This window comes from Schistocerca serialis, chromosome 2 (assembly GCF_023864345.2).
Source record: "Schistocerca serialis cubense isolate TAMUIC-IGC-003099 chromosome 2, iqSchSeri2.2, whole genome shotgun sequence".
Taxonomy (NCBI): Eukaryota; Metazoa; Arthropoda; class Insecta; order Orthoptera; family Acrididae; genus Schistocerca; species Schistocerca serialis.
This window is the reverse complement of record NC_064639.1, coordinates 941,239,657-941,255,085: the sequence shown is the minus strand read 5'-3', so window position 1 is coordinate 941,255,085 and position 15,429 is coordinate 941,239,657. Positions and strand designations below refer to the sequence as shown.

The window sequence follows — 15,429 nt, the reverse complement described above, 5'->3', positions numbered from 1 at the left end:
AGGTTTCCATAAGAAACTCAGTGGCTATTGAGAAGAAAGATCGTGCACTGCTGGTAAGGTTGCTTATCATAACGGCAACAACAGCAGCGCCGACATAAACAGCTGCGAAGAAGCCCCTTGTCGATCAATGGGTTAAAGTATATTATCAAGAAATTTGAAGAAACAGGTGATTTAGGTGGTGCATTAGGAAGAAGGAAGCGGCACATTCCCATAGCAGTTGTTGATGAAGTTTCTGTAGCTATAGCCGACCGTGAAGCACATTCTTCATATCCTGCAGCCAGTGTTCGAGTTGTGTCACGGGAATTCTCTCCCCTGCTCAACAGTTCAAAAGATTTTGTGACGCATTTTACACTGATATCCATACAAGATCCAGAATGAGCCCAAAATGAAGCTCCAAGATAGGCTAAAACGCTGTGACATTGCCTTTCGTTTTTTGTCACTCTTGGAAACGGATGGTATGTGGCTGGGGAATACTCTTTGGACGGACGAAGCATATTTCACTCTCCAGGGTGTCGTGAATGTACAGAACTGTTGCACATGGTGTTCTTCTTCGCCATATGTTGTGCTGGAAAATCCACTGCACTCAGATTGCGTGACTGTGTGGTGTGGTGTTACAGGTTCCTTCATTCTCAGTCCGTTATTCTTCGAGGATATGGCGCCTCGTGGGCCTCTTATGGGTACACTGACATCTGCACATTATAAGAACCTCCTTGCGCAGCATGTGATTCCAGTTTTGCAAGAATTCAACGGTGTCCATGCCTCTGTTTTCAAGCAAGATGGGGTGACATCACATGTCGCTCACCAGGTTAAAGGTTTGCTTCGAGAAACATTCGGTAGCGACCACACCATTTCTAAGCAGTTTCAAGATGTGTGACCTCCCAGATCCCCGACCTAAATCAATGTTACTTCTGGTCGCGCGGCTATATGAAAGATCAGGTCTGTAAGGGATGTATCTGGCCTGTTCCTGATCTGAAGGATCGCTCTGATTACAACTGCATATGCTACTAGAAAACTGTCGACCAGGCGGTGATACGGATGCAGGACGTTGCTGAGTTGGAGACCATACTGGACACATGTAACTAGTGACGGTATCCTAATAAACATGCCAGAACCATCGATATCATGTCTTTGATTGTTTCTCCCCTTTCCTGCGCGCATACCACATTCTGACTACTTACAGTACCATATTTTCATCTGGTGGCAGAAAGTGGAACTACTATTAATTTAGCATACTCCACGAGCGCACCAGTTAATGAACATACCTACAACGTTACAGCGTCCTGCGACTTATACAGCCCGCACTGCACCGCCCTTGTGCAGCTGCAATTTTCGAAAGTTTTGTAAATTCAAAGCTTAAATAAAATGCTAATTGTACTTGACAGAAAAACGAAAATATTTCTTTAAATCCAATGTGTTACAATGCCTCTTTGACTTATTGGCTGCTCATACAAACCAAGTGCTTTTTTAAATTTCTGGAGTCATATTGAATCTGCTCTCAGAGATTTTTCATGTGAGAAAATTACTTCTCAGCTTCTAGAGAGATAACTAAGACTTGAACTATCATAGGGTCCATTTCTACTGCAACAGAATTCTCACTTTTTAAAATTTTTAAAAAATTTTTCGTCAAAATCAGGATTTTTTCTAAACCTGCATTTCACACTTTTTTTTCTGATTACTCGACCCCATTTCCCTGGCATACTCTCCGGTCTTTTCACTGACTTCGCCAAATGGTTTGAACCCTTTCTTAAATCTGCCAGATCACTTGTGATAGGAAACCGGACTCAGTCGCAATGAAAGATGCGTGATTTTTCACTTTCAAAGATAAGAGAATTTTCTTTGCTGCTACAAATGAAGATGTTTCATCCTGCAGAGAGGTGACCACCTTAGTTATACTCGGGATATTTCTAGCGTAGTAAACTGCTGCTGAAATCCATGTCTCCCATCTCGTTATGATAGGTCGAGGGAACAAAAGTATTTCTGTTGTGGCGCCTGTAAATGTCTGAATCCAGATCTTTCACAAACATCTTTTTAATACGGAAATGAATTTGTCGATATCAGAAACATGCTGCGTATCCCTTCTGATACTCTGTGAAAACCATGTGCTGTGCAAGTTGTAACAGAACAGCAGCACATTTAGGCTACATTTCCGTAGTGTGTTGTCAATATCTCATATAACTTATTAACTATTATGTCAATGTGAAGATGAGAAGAGAGGTGTTATAAGATGATGATTGTATGAAGAATATTTAGACTAGCAACTGTACAGTTTATTTAACTGTTATACACTTGTTTTTAAGAAAGTCATATCTGGGAAGCCTAGTCTCTTCCTGAGGAAGTAATAATTTATTATAATGAAAGAAGGAATATTCGATTAACGAAACTGAGAAGCCGTTAGGTCTGTGAATTGACAAGCTTTTCCCTGGTCGTCTCCGTTTCTGGAAAGCCTACAGGACGGCATGAGTATGAGGTTAGCGGGTGGCCTTGCCGTTTCCGTTTTTGGAAAGTGAGGGAAGCAGCCAGCTAATAGTGGTTCAGTGTGTTCATATGATGGTGCGCGCTTCAAGATTTTAATATTTTGTGCTAACATTGATGCAATTTATGCAGCAAGGCAATAATTAGTACTTTTTCAGTAATAAGTCGTCTCATGTAGAGACGTAGCAGTGGAAGCAAGGTACTTCCACGCCCTATTTACGGTGCTGCAAGAATTGCACCATCTTAATTGAAGAATGGTTCCAAAAGCTAGACAGTAGGACGTGTTTGGTCTATGTAAGTAATATAAGATATGAAGATACTGTGGACGCTATTTTGCACCAAATTCTCAACTGCACTGCTCCTGATAAGGTAAGCTACTGACAATTTATTTCGTAATTATTGATGTAACACGGAAGCCAGACTTTTGTCAACAGAAAATGTTGTGATTGTGTTTTTGAATTAATACAGCAATACAGTATTTAATTCTCAAGAGTGTTGCATTCATATTTCAATTACCTTATAGTTACTTTGCTTTCTATCTTGAAATTATTGTTTAATAAGTAGAAAAGTAAAATCATTTAATGCTATGTATGTGGTTTATTTACGTAAAAAACGAATGGGTCACATCTTAACAGTAAATGATTAAAATCATTTGCTTTGTTTCTCAAGACCAAAGCCAGTTCAGTTTAGGAAGTACAGTTAACTTCGTTTTTACTTGAAAATAAATGTAGAATGATTGTGAAAAAAGGAAGTTATTAAAGGTCCTGTGAGTTTCATTCTGATACTAAAAGTACATTCATTCAAAGATAAATTCATTAATTGTTCCACTTTCAATGAACAGAATTATTTTTAAAATTCGGCCTGTTACGACTGGTGACCGGTATTAGAACGTAAAATTTTGAAGGTCTCAAGGTGACTTGCTGTTGGTTCGTGGCTCAGTAGTAAATACCGGTATTATGTTGTAACGTCGCAAGTCAATACGCAGTAGCATTTATTGCACCACTTTGCAGTACGCCTCGTAGCCTTGGAGCCATTGGCGGTGATAGAAACAGCCGCTTGCATCTTAGCGTGACTCATTCGCACCTGTCGCTAGCCTAGCCGTGGGAAGCGATACCTGTGTCAATTCGAGCGACTGAATATTCAAGCCCCTAAGAATCTAAATAAACTATATTAAATATTATTCAATTTAGTTAAAAGTCAATATACTGCCCTTTGTTATTAAAAAGAAGATAGAGTAAAAATCTTAGCTTTGTAGCTGGCATACTTTCAGAATTAAAGAAAATTTCCTAAAACACCCCAAACCGCCATTTATAAGATTAAAGTCAGTTAGGATTCATAACAGTTTGTCTTTTAGTATCATTTGGAATCATTACTGAAATTCACAAAATGTTAGATCAATTTGTTTGAATTTTCATAATTAAAAACGTTAACTATTTTTCATTTTCGTAACATAAAATTCAGAAAAGATTATTATTTAGTTAATATGCTGTTGTGTTAGTAAATGAGAATGAGTGACAGTGTGTATGTGGGACATACGTAAAGATTCAATATTATATAATGTACAGCATTATGTAACTGTGTTACGGGAAAGCTGTGTTTTCCCCACCTTGCTGATGACGTATGTCCAGGGGTACTTGCTTTTGTAAGAAAGCAGCCAGAATAGTCGTTTGTACAGTAATAGTTTTCTAAAGTTATTTCAAGATTAGTTTTCTTTTCGTTTGGTTTTGTTGAACATTTTATTAATATTTGCATGATGAAGTGACGTAAAAGCATCTGTGAATAATGATTGGCGTAGGACAGTTTTAGCGCGAAAATGATCTCGAAGGATTGTTTTGATTGGCTGGTCATTTTGAACAACCAACCAGAGTTAAACATTATATACGAAGACAGTAACTTGTTCTCAAAAGAACAGTTACTGTTGATGACTGTGCAGCTTTTCCCTGGAATAAATTATGACTAACTGAAAACCTCAGCTGCCGACAGGTATTGTTGGTATACCTCGATGTGGACAGATAAAAATGTGTGCCCCGACCGGGACTCGAACCCCGGATCTCCTGCTTACATGGCAGACGCTCTAACCATCTTTTTTTTTTATAAAACCTTTATCAAAAAAAAACAATGTTACACATTGCAAATACATACTAAGTTATACATACATGAAGTTATTTAAACAAAGCGGTTTGATCATTTCAATTGCGCTGACATTAAGGAAAGACAACAGAAGATTGTGTTACTGACTAAATCACCAGAAAGAATTAAATTAAACATAAATACTTGGGAATGGCGGAAAGGAGATATATAATAAAGTTGACTAGCCTTCCAACTACACTTTCTGGACATTAATTGAATCTAAGTATTTGAAGTGATCAGATCTATATAATCAGTCTTTCACTGCAAAAATGAACAGGGCAATGTGCCAGCCATTGAATATTACATTTATCGGATAGAATCTTATGGTTTTAACCAATCGATAAGGAGATTTCTATAAAAACTGTCTATTTCCAAATTTCTAGTATAAGCCAATAATGCACCTTTCATGTTTTGTGTTTGGCACTATTAGACACACAATCTCAATGTCACACAAGTTCTGTACATTAGCTTATAAATTTCAAAAAACTACTCTCTGAAGTAGAGAAAGCACACATCATAAATATACTGTAAAATCTTAAATAGTATGCTTAAGGTAACTACAATACATCACTGTCAACACAGTCTTCTTTTTTATGTTAACCAATGCATATTCTTTCAAATACAATTTTTAGCATATTACCGAACTTTTTCTTGTGATTCGAATAGCTTCTAATTTTGTGGAACTCACACAGCATGTGTACCTTGAACTCTATGATGCTATCGGATCCTAATTTGTTAAGGACGTAGTTAACAAAATTTCCCAGCAACCAGTACACAGCGTTATTTTTTGCTTCTGGGAAATAGCGTGCTTCAGGCCTGTGTATCAATGACAGCGTTATACACTCAGGGGATGTTCTTGTAATCAGAGCTATTTGCTCTCGGATCCACTTCCAACTATTCATGTGACCACTGCAAGTATATCGATGAATTACTGTGTCAACTAGATGGCATTGTTGACATAAATTTGTTTCACAGAGTCCGATTGGGTGCAGTCTTTCATTGGTGCTAACTATGTTGTTAACTGTCTTGTACCATGACGTTTTTATATTAGACGTGAGCACATTAGAACTAATGTTTTTCCAAATCTCAGTCCACTCAATGTTTGGAAACTGTCGTTCTGTTTTGTTTCTTCCTTCGCTTTTCTTTCGTTCCCGCATTATGGCTCTCGATGTTAAGTGTCGGGACTGACATAACTAAACTCAACATAGAAAATCCTCACGTGCTGTAAGCGACTGTTGATATTCTGCACGTCAATCGGGGGAAGCAGGCTTGGAGGTTTAATGATCTCGAAAAGTTGGCTGGTTATGCTTTCTCGCGAGTCTCTTATTAAATTAACTTGCCTTTTGATAAAAAGAGCAGAGGCTTTATCAGTTATATCAGTTAATCCTAGTCCACCATTTTTAGGATCTAAAGTGGCTACTTTAGCAGGTACTCTGAACTCTTTGCCTGTCCACAAAAATTTTGTGATTTTGGACATTATTCTCCTCGCTATCATTCTCGGTATTGGAAACAGCTGGGCAGTATAATAAGCCTTAGCAAGGATGCATGAGTTGATATACTGTGTTCTTTGAACTTGGTTCATATATCGAGTTAAATTCTCTACAATGGCTCCTTGCACTTTATCTGCTGCAACTTTCCAATTTAAAGCCGTCATTTTCATAGGGCATGCTGTCAGGGTGATCCCAAGTGTTTTATGTTGTCGAACTAATTTTGCCCACTCGACGTTGATATTATCAAAACCTCTGAGATTTAACATCTTACCTTTTTTTCCGTTTGAATTGGCTCCAGATGCTCTACAGTACGAATCAAGCGTGGTTACCTCGTCATTATTCCTTATAATGACCCCTATATCGTCAGCATAGGCTCTTATAACTGTTTTGTTTCCTGATAATGTTAAGCCTTTTAATGTAGCATGGACATGTCGGAGGAAAGGTTCCAGCGAAATTGCGAAGAGCGACATGGACAGAGGACTTCCTTGAGGAACACCTCGTTGTATTTGCATCGGCCTGGATTGTTGACAATTCACCGCTATTTTAGCATTTATTCCAGTTGCTATGTTCTTAATCAATTGTATAACCCTATCGTTGAAACCTATTTTCTTCAATGTCTGTAGAAGATATTCATGGTTTACTACATCGAACGCCTTATAAAAATCTAAAAACAATAAAGCACACTTTATGTTTGTTACAGAAGTTATTGCAATGATATCCCTGAATTCCGCTAGATTTTGAAAAATGGTTCTGCTTTGCGCACAGTTCTGATGTTGACTAATAATTATATCTGTAAGGCATGAAATTCTCTTGTTTACTATTCTAGCTATTAATTTATAATCAGAATTCAGCAGTGAAATTGGACGAAAATTATTTAAATCTTTGTTTCCATTATTTTTTTGGCACCAGAACAATTTTACTCTCCTTAAACTCAGCCGGAATTATTTTACCCTGAATAACCTCATTTACAGTGTCCGTGATTTTCGCACCTACTATTGGCCAGTAACGGATGTAAAACTCCGCTGGCAGACCATCCGGTCCTGGGGATTTTTTTGGTGGCGAGGCGCACAGAGTCTCATACACGTCTTCTTCACTGACAACCTCGAGAAAATTTTCGTTGTCATCTTCTGTCAGCTGTGGGGCTAGGATGTCAAGGAATTCTTCCAAGGAAGCATCACTACTTTGATGTACAGAATATAGCTCGCAATAATAGCGATAAATCTCGTCCATGATATCCTGCTGGGTTCTGAGAATCGTGCCGTGTTTTGTTCGAATTTCTTCAATAAAAGTCCTTCTCCCGTTTTTCGTATGCTTCACTAAATGATATAGGGAAGTAGTTGCATCTGCTGACACCGAATTTGCCTTCGATTTTATTTTCAACCCTTCCATTTGACTTCTCTTGATATTAAGTAACTTGGCTTTGACTTTTTTTATGTCTGCTATCCGAAGTGAGGAACCTGCTGAGACTTGATCATATAGATCTCTCAAAACGGAATAGTAATACTCTATAGTACATTTCATTTCCCTTGCGCTCTGGGCACTGTATTGAATAAGAACTTTCCTCAACTTTGGCTTTGCCATTTTAACCCACCAGTCAATAGCAGTGGCATATCTACTACGGGCTCGCAGGCATATTGCCCATGTTTCTTTAATCAGATCTTCTAAATCATGATTAACTAACAAGGAAGTGTTCAAATTCCACTGATTCTTGAATCGGCGAACCGGCTGTCTTGTTAGATTTATGCAAGCTAAGACACTTGAATGGTCTGAAAAGTACGTAGGAATGGTTTCTACTTTTGTCACGGAAGTTAAAAGATTTTTAGAAATATATAGTCTATCAATCCTGCTACGTGATGTTGCCGTGACGTAAGTGAACTCAACAGTGGAGGGGTATTTGATTTCCCATATATCCTTTAATTCTAAACCAGTAACTAATTGTTTTAGTTCACTTGAGAAATTAAAATTAGGTAACTGATCTTTTCGATTTAAAACACAATTCAAATCACCTCCAAGTAATAACTGTCTTGGTGAATTTCTTAACAAGTATATCAAGTCATCTTTGAAGAAACGTGCCCTGTCAGCTCGATGAGAACTTCCTGAAGGGGCGTACAAGTTGATGATAGTCACATCACAGATATTTAGTCCTATTCCCCTTCCGGATTCCAGTCGTTCCACCTCGCTTACTGTAATCCCTTCCCTTACCAAAATAGCTGTTCCAATACTTGTTTCGGGAGACACATTTATGTAACAGACAAAACCGGGAATTACCAAATCCGAAATTAGAACTTCTTGTAACAGGGCAATATCAGTCGCGGATTCGTACAAAAATTCCTTAAGGGCGGATAATTTCAAACCGGTCGTGATTTTATTTATGTTTATAGTGGTGACAGAATAAGATTGCGTCATTGTGCTGTCACTATGTAGTTGTTTTGTCGAACTAATTTAGTTTACTGTGGTTCAGGGTTCAGTTAAACTGTAACAGTTTTTTCGGAAGGCTGAACATGGAATAACACTTCAATCAGTTTATTAGTTACTGTCCCGTTTTTTTCTACTTCTGACGTTTTCTCTTGTACCGCAAGCAGACTGATTTCCTGGTAAACTTTCTGATTTTTCCTCCAGTGATTCGTGTACGACCGTTTCGGACTGAACATTCTTTGGGCTGGGGTCGCCCCTACTGGATTTTCCCTTCCCTTGGTTACGAGCTACATTCTCATTTGGTTGCGTCGGTATTTTATTTCGCGGCTTACCTGGAGCAGCAGCAGACGCTTTAGCAATTTCGGTTGCCGGCGCCTGCCCTGAGGTGTTGACCGTGATTTCAGTTTGGCCACCACTTCCTCGTTCTTTATTAATTTCACTCACTTTCTGATCGAGGGAAACAAATGGAGACTGCAGTTTTGCATCCTCTCCCTTAATTTGTTTATTAACAGATAGATTCTGATCTTTGCAGTCGGCTACTGCACCTGTTGTTTCTTGCAAATTAATGCTGCTTACACCCCTTTCATTTTCTGGTACCGTATGTGTATTATCTTTCTGTTCATTAGTTTCCATTCGCATTTTGCCTTCAGGTTCCTCTGCCTTCTCATCGCACTGTTTTTGCTTGCGAAGTGAGGGAGTGGGACAAGACAGCTCGTCCTCTGAACAACTATCAGTTATCTCCAGAGTCCAGAGGTCGTTTTTTCGGTTGCATTTCAATTTCACGAGTAGTGGCAACGGGGTTTCCTTTTGTTGTTAACGGGGGAAATTGATTGTTATCGTGAAGGGAGACATCGGCTTGTCCCGCTGCGTTAACATCCTCAACCAGTTGTTCCGGGCTATTCTTTGGTAACAGATCATTTAAGATAAGCCTTTGACGCTGTATCAAATTACTTTTAAGCACAACAGTTCGCCGCGGACATTCCTGTCTGAAGTGGCCGGTTTCGTTACATATATGACATGTAGCTTCCTGACCTGTATAAACAATTTGTGCCTTATACCCACAAACAGTTACGTGAGACGGAATATTCGTCTTAACGTCCATCTCTACACAGCGGACCCCGTTAAAACACTGCAGTTTAAAGCGAGGCGACCATCTTTCATTTGCAAATGATTTAACGTCTGCGTAGTTTAAAAGAGCTTCCTTAATCTTATCATTTTCAATTTCAATGGGGAGATTCAAGACACGAACGGTTTTGTGATGAATGTCCGCTCTATAGATGGAAACCTTACTTTTATAACCATTTCTATGCACAAAATCTACTTCATACCCCCACTTTCGTAACACTTTATCAACAGTCGAAGCACTGATTAACTTGACAAAAACACAGTATTTTTCCTGATCCAGTTGCCAGGTATGAACGGTTTCAGAATTTAGACCAATTACCTGTGTAATCCAGTCATCTATTTCCAGGGATGTCAGCTGAACAGGACGGGATTCTTTGTCAAAAGCAAATACCAGAGTATTCTTCCTGAGGTTTGTAGCCATGGTTAATCCAGCGAAGCAATTTCGGTTAAACAACCGAAATTCCAAGTAGCAGCAGCAAGGCCAGAAAGAGCGATCAGATCACAAGGAACAGGAACGAACACGGAGATTAACGGACGGACGGCACTCGGCGAAGCACAAGTACAGCGATGTAAACAAGGAAGTGCAGCGCAACAGTTAACAGCGGCCACTCGCGAGCGCGGCTGAAACGGAACACGCCTGGTGACCGGTATTAGAACGTAAAATTTTGAAGTTCTCAAGGTGACTTGCTGTTGGTTCGTGGCTCAGTAGTAAATACAGGTATTATGTTGTAACGTCGCAAGTCAATACGCAATAGCATTTATTGCGCTACTTTGCAGTACGGCTCTTAGCCTTGGAGCCATTGGCGGTGATAGAAAACAGCCGCTTGCATCTTACCGTGACTCATTCGCACCTGTCGCTAGCCTAGCCGTGGGAAGCGAAACCTGTGTCAATTCGAGCGACTGAATTCAAGCCCCTAAGAATCTAAATAAACTATATTAAATATTATTCAATTTAGTTAAAAGTCAATATACTGCCCTTTGTTATTAAAAAGAAGATAGAGTAAAAATCTTAGCTTTGTAGCTGGCATACTTTCAGAATTAAAGAAAATTTCCTAAAACACCCCAAACCGCCATTTATAAGATTAAAGTCAGTTAGGATTCATAACAGTTTGTCTTTTAGTATCATTTGGAATCATTACTGAAATTCACAAAATGTTAGATCAATTTGTTTGAATTTTCATAATTAAAAACGTTAACTATTTTTCATTTTCGTAACATAAAATTCAGAAAAGATTATTATTTAGTTAATATGCTGTTGTGTTAGTAAATGAGAATGAGTGACAGTGTGTATGTGGGACATACGTAAAGATTCAATATTATATAATGTACAGCATTATGTAACTGTGTTACGGGAAAGCTGTGTTTTCCCCACCTTGCTAATGACGTATGTCCAGGGGTACTTGCTTTTGTAAGAAAGCAGCCAGAATAGTCGTTTGTACAGTAATAGTTTTCTACAGTTATTTCAAGATTAGTTTTCTTTTCGTTTGGTTTTGTTGAACATTTTATTAATATTTGCATGATGAAGTGACGTAAAAGCGTCTGTGAATAAGGATTGGCGTAGGACAGTTTTAGCGCGAAAATGATCTCGAAGGATTGTTTTGATTGGCTGGTCATTTTGAACAACCAACCAGAGTTTAACATTATATACGAAGACAGTAACTTGTTCTCAAAAGAACAGTTACTGTTGATGACTGTGCAGCTTTTCCCTGGAATAAATGATGACTAACTGAAAACCTCAGCTGCCGACAGGTATTGTTGGTATACCTCGATGTGGACAGCTGAAAATGTGTGCCCCGACCGGGGCACACATTTGGGAATGTGAGTCTCACGGGAAGCGTACAACGGATAAGTCCCTGCAGTCGCGCTATTCATCTGTGTCGTCGGTGGCTCAGATGGATAGAGCGTCTGCCATGTAAGCAGGAGGTCCTGGGTTCGAGTCCCGGTCGGGGCACACACTTTCAGCTGTCCACATCTTGGTATACCAACAATACTTGTCGGCAGCTGAGGTTTTCAGTTAGTCATAATTTATTCCAGAGTTAAACATTTCCCGCGCATTGGAAGGAACGGCATTAGGAGTTGCTAGTCAGCTATCGAACGTACAGGTCATGTTGAATGCTTCCGTCTTTATTATGTTTATACTGAAGAAATAATTGGCTTCTCGCGCCCAGATTGTGTGGCCGTAATACCAGTTGCATTTAACGGACAGTTTTGTGAAGTTTGGAAGTTTTTGGATTGTTTTGTTGGAAAGAGAACCGCTTGTGAACTTTCGGCCTTTGTAAAATTCCGCGTGGCGTGTTTCATATTCGTGTATGGAATCTTTGGAGAGCAATTTCTTTATTAGATATCCACTGAAAAAGGACCGAATGTGAAACTCGTATATTGTAGCACAATACTGACTGTAAATAGCGTGATAATTCGGGTTGGACTTAAGTACATTCCAGGCTACCTTCTGTGTGTACTGGGTTGTCTGAACTGTGAGCTGAGGGCAGTGATATTATTCGTTCAATAAATACTGGTTGATGGCAAGTTTTATTTTGAACCTAAGGAAATAAAAGAACTTGTTGTAGAATTTTGACATTTTTCTAAAGAGATGAAACAATAGCCCTCCACCTGAAAATTGTAATAAGATATTACTGGATAGTTTGCTACCAGAGTTTACGCGGACTTTGCAAACGTAAGTATTGACGGTGTTTTTCTTCAACGCTACTTTTAACGCCGTCTGAACAGTATTTATGGATGCAGAGAAGCGGGCTGGTGATCAGACGCCGTACTGGGGTAGGTGGAACCTGTGAACTGCACAGTACGAGGAGTGACAGTGATCAAACACTTACGCAACATTTAAAACCCCGCCCCGCCGCAATGTTTTAGAGGGCAACATTAATTAACAAAACGATAATTGAAGGTAAGGAGTGAAGTGAATAATTTTGTTTCTGGGTTATATTACCCTCTAGCTTTACATTAAACGCTCCAAAATAAGTATGATAGCCTGACTAATATTCCAACAGGTTTCCGTATGGCTAACCATTGTAAGAGAGTTCAGTTAAAAATAGAACCGTTCTCAAAGCGTACAGTTTATTACACTTTACGAATCCATGCTTAGACTCTACGAAAGCCACTAAAGGTTGTAGCACTGTCACGCAGTTTTGCTGCCTCAGCAACCCACATGTAATAAAAGACAATAAAAGTGCACTATAATTACAATCAGAGGAGAGCTGTGTAGCATCGTTATAAGGTCACGTGTGAAACATGTTTGGAAATAGCACTTTTAAAGTTGTTCTTGTCTTTTCCATGTGTGGTGCAGCGTCTGAGATGAAAGGTAACGCACTATCCTACTGAATTTCTTCAGGCCACAGTAACTGGTAATTAATTACGCAATAGCTTAATAGCAGGAAGCTCGTCCATACATGGCATGTCTCTGTGAACTGTCTACGATGGCGACGCAAGCAGTACGCTATGCTCGCACCGTAGATACTACTACTCTGTGACTTACTGAGGTGATGGAAATTGCTATGCACGCACATTTTGGTTGATATATGAAACAGGAACAACTCGGCTAGCGATAAATCGGTACACACCGACGATGAGACATGGATCTCCTGCGTCAAGTCATCAACTTTTTGTCGTGATAACTCTTTTCTGAACGTCATTAATTACAAGAAAATGAACGAAAGATGTGAAGCGTTGTTTCCACGGAAGAAATTTTCCTTCTCTCCCTCTCTCTCTCTCTCTCTCTCTTCTCTCTCTCTCTCTCTTTACGACACAGAGCATATAAACGCTTACTGTAAACAAACTACTCGGCCAATTTGTGAACTGCAGCTGTTTTAACAATGTCAAATGGCACATTTTTAAACGTCACGTGACAATAGCGCCATCTGGCGATCGTTATTACACTACTGGCCATTAAAATTGCTACACCAAGAAGAAATGCAGATGATAAACGGATATTCATTGGACAAATATGTTATACTAGAACTGACATGTTATTACATTTTAACGCAATTTGGGTGCATACATCCCGAGAAATCAGTACTCAGAACAACCACCTCTGGCAGTCACAACGACCTTGATACGCCTGGGAATTGAGTCAAACAGAGCATGGATGGCGTGTACAGGTACAGCTGCCCACGCAGCTTCAACACGATACCACAGTTCATCAAGAGTAGTGACTGGCGTATTGTGACGAGCCAGTTGCTCGGCCACCATTGACCAGACGTTTTCAATTGGTGAGAGATCTGGAGAATGTGCTGGCCAGAGCAGCAGTCGAACATTTTCTGTATCCAGAAAGGCCCGTACAGGACCTGCAACATGCTGTCGTGCATTATCCTGCTGAAATGTAAGGTTTCGCAGGGATCGAATGAAGGGTAGAGCCACGCGTCGTAACACATCTGAAATGTAACGTCCACTGTTCAAAGTGCCGTCAATGCGAACAGGACGTGACCGAGACGTGTAACCAACGGTACCCCATACCATCACGCCGGGTGATACGCCAGTATGGCGATGACGAATACACGCTTCCAATGTGCGTTCAGCGCGGTATCTCCAAACACGGATGCGACCACCATGATGCTGTGAACACAACCTGGATTCATCCGAAAAATGACGTTTTGCCATTCGCGCACCCAGATTCGTCGTTGAGTACACCATCGCGGGCGTTCCTGACTGTGATGCAGCGTCAAGGGTAACCTCAGGCATGGTCTCCGAGCTGATAGTCCACGCTGCTGCAAACGTCGTCGAACTGTTCGTGCAGATGGTTGTTGTCTTGCAATCGTCCTCATCTGTTGACTCAGAAATCGAGACGCGGCTGCACAATCCGTTACAGCCAAGCGGATAAGATGCCTGTCATCTCGACTGCTAGTGATACGAGGCCGTTGGGATCCAGCACAGCGTTCCGTATTACCCTCCTGAACCCACCGATTCCATATTCTGCTAACAGTCATTGGATCTCGACCAACACGAGCAGCAATGTCGCGATACGATGAACCGCAATCGCGATAGGCTACAATCCGACCTTTATCAAAGTCGGAAACGTGATAGTACGCATTTCTCCTCCTTACTCGAGGCAATACAACAACGTTTCACCAGGCAATGCCGGTCAATTGCTGTTTGTGTATGAGAAATCGGTTGGAAACTTTCCTCATGTCAACACGTTGTAGGTGTCGCCACCGGCGGCAACCTTGTGTGAATGCTCTGAAAAGCTAATCATTTGCGTATCAGAGCATCTTCTTCCTGTCGGCTAAATTTCGCGTCTGTAGTACGTCATCTTCGTGGTGTAGCAATTTTAATGGCCAGTAGTGTAAAAACTTCAAATGCTGCTCCTTATCCTTTGTAGTACAAATAATCTAAAACTATCCTTGGAAGGCAGACACGCTGTTCGCTGAAACTGGTAACTGGTCTCTGTTCACTCCGAATAACACTTTGGATGGTCTTTACTACGACAGCACGCATGTCGTACAACGTGCCAACCTAGTGGTTACGCAGTTTCAGTCCGTAGGCGTGGACGGATGAGAATGTAGAGGTTGCGTAAGATGGTGGAAGGTCACTCCAATGGAAAACTTGTTTGTCGTATCTCTTCGCAGGAAGCATTAAAGCTTGACTTTTTCTGCGATGTATCGAAAGTTACTAGAGGAAATCTAAGTTGAGCGGTGGAGCAGTTTAACGACCAGATTACACTCAGCAGACTTTTATTTTGATTGGTGAGAACTTATGAGCTGACTAAAAACTTTTACAAAGAAAACTGCGTCTCTTGGAATGCCGAACCAAGACGCTGTAACACTATGATGCTGTGGTCAGAACGGAA

General features: G+C 40.2%; 1 protein-coding gene and 1 non-coding gene across 2 annotated transcripts in view; both read left to right on the top strand.

Moving 5' to 3' along the window:
* Positions 1-2,714: 2,714 nt before the first annotated feature.
* LOC126458314 (chromosome transmission fidelity protein 8 homolog) overlaps positions 2,715-15,429 on the top strand; it is a 175,271-nt gene continuing 162,556 nt past the window's right edge. The window contains exon 1 of the mRNA XM_050095264.1: positions 2,715-2,841. Coding sequence (XP_049951221.1) covers positions 2,783-2,841 — 59 coding nt within the window. The 5' untranslated portion in view covers positions 2,715-2,782. The remainder of the gene's footprint in view (positions 2,842-15,429) is intronic.
* Trnat-ugu (transfer RNA threonine (anticodon UGU)) lies at positions 11,509-11,583 on the top strand. Its single transcript has one exon. It is a non-coding gene; the product is annotated as a tRNA-Thr (tRNA).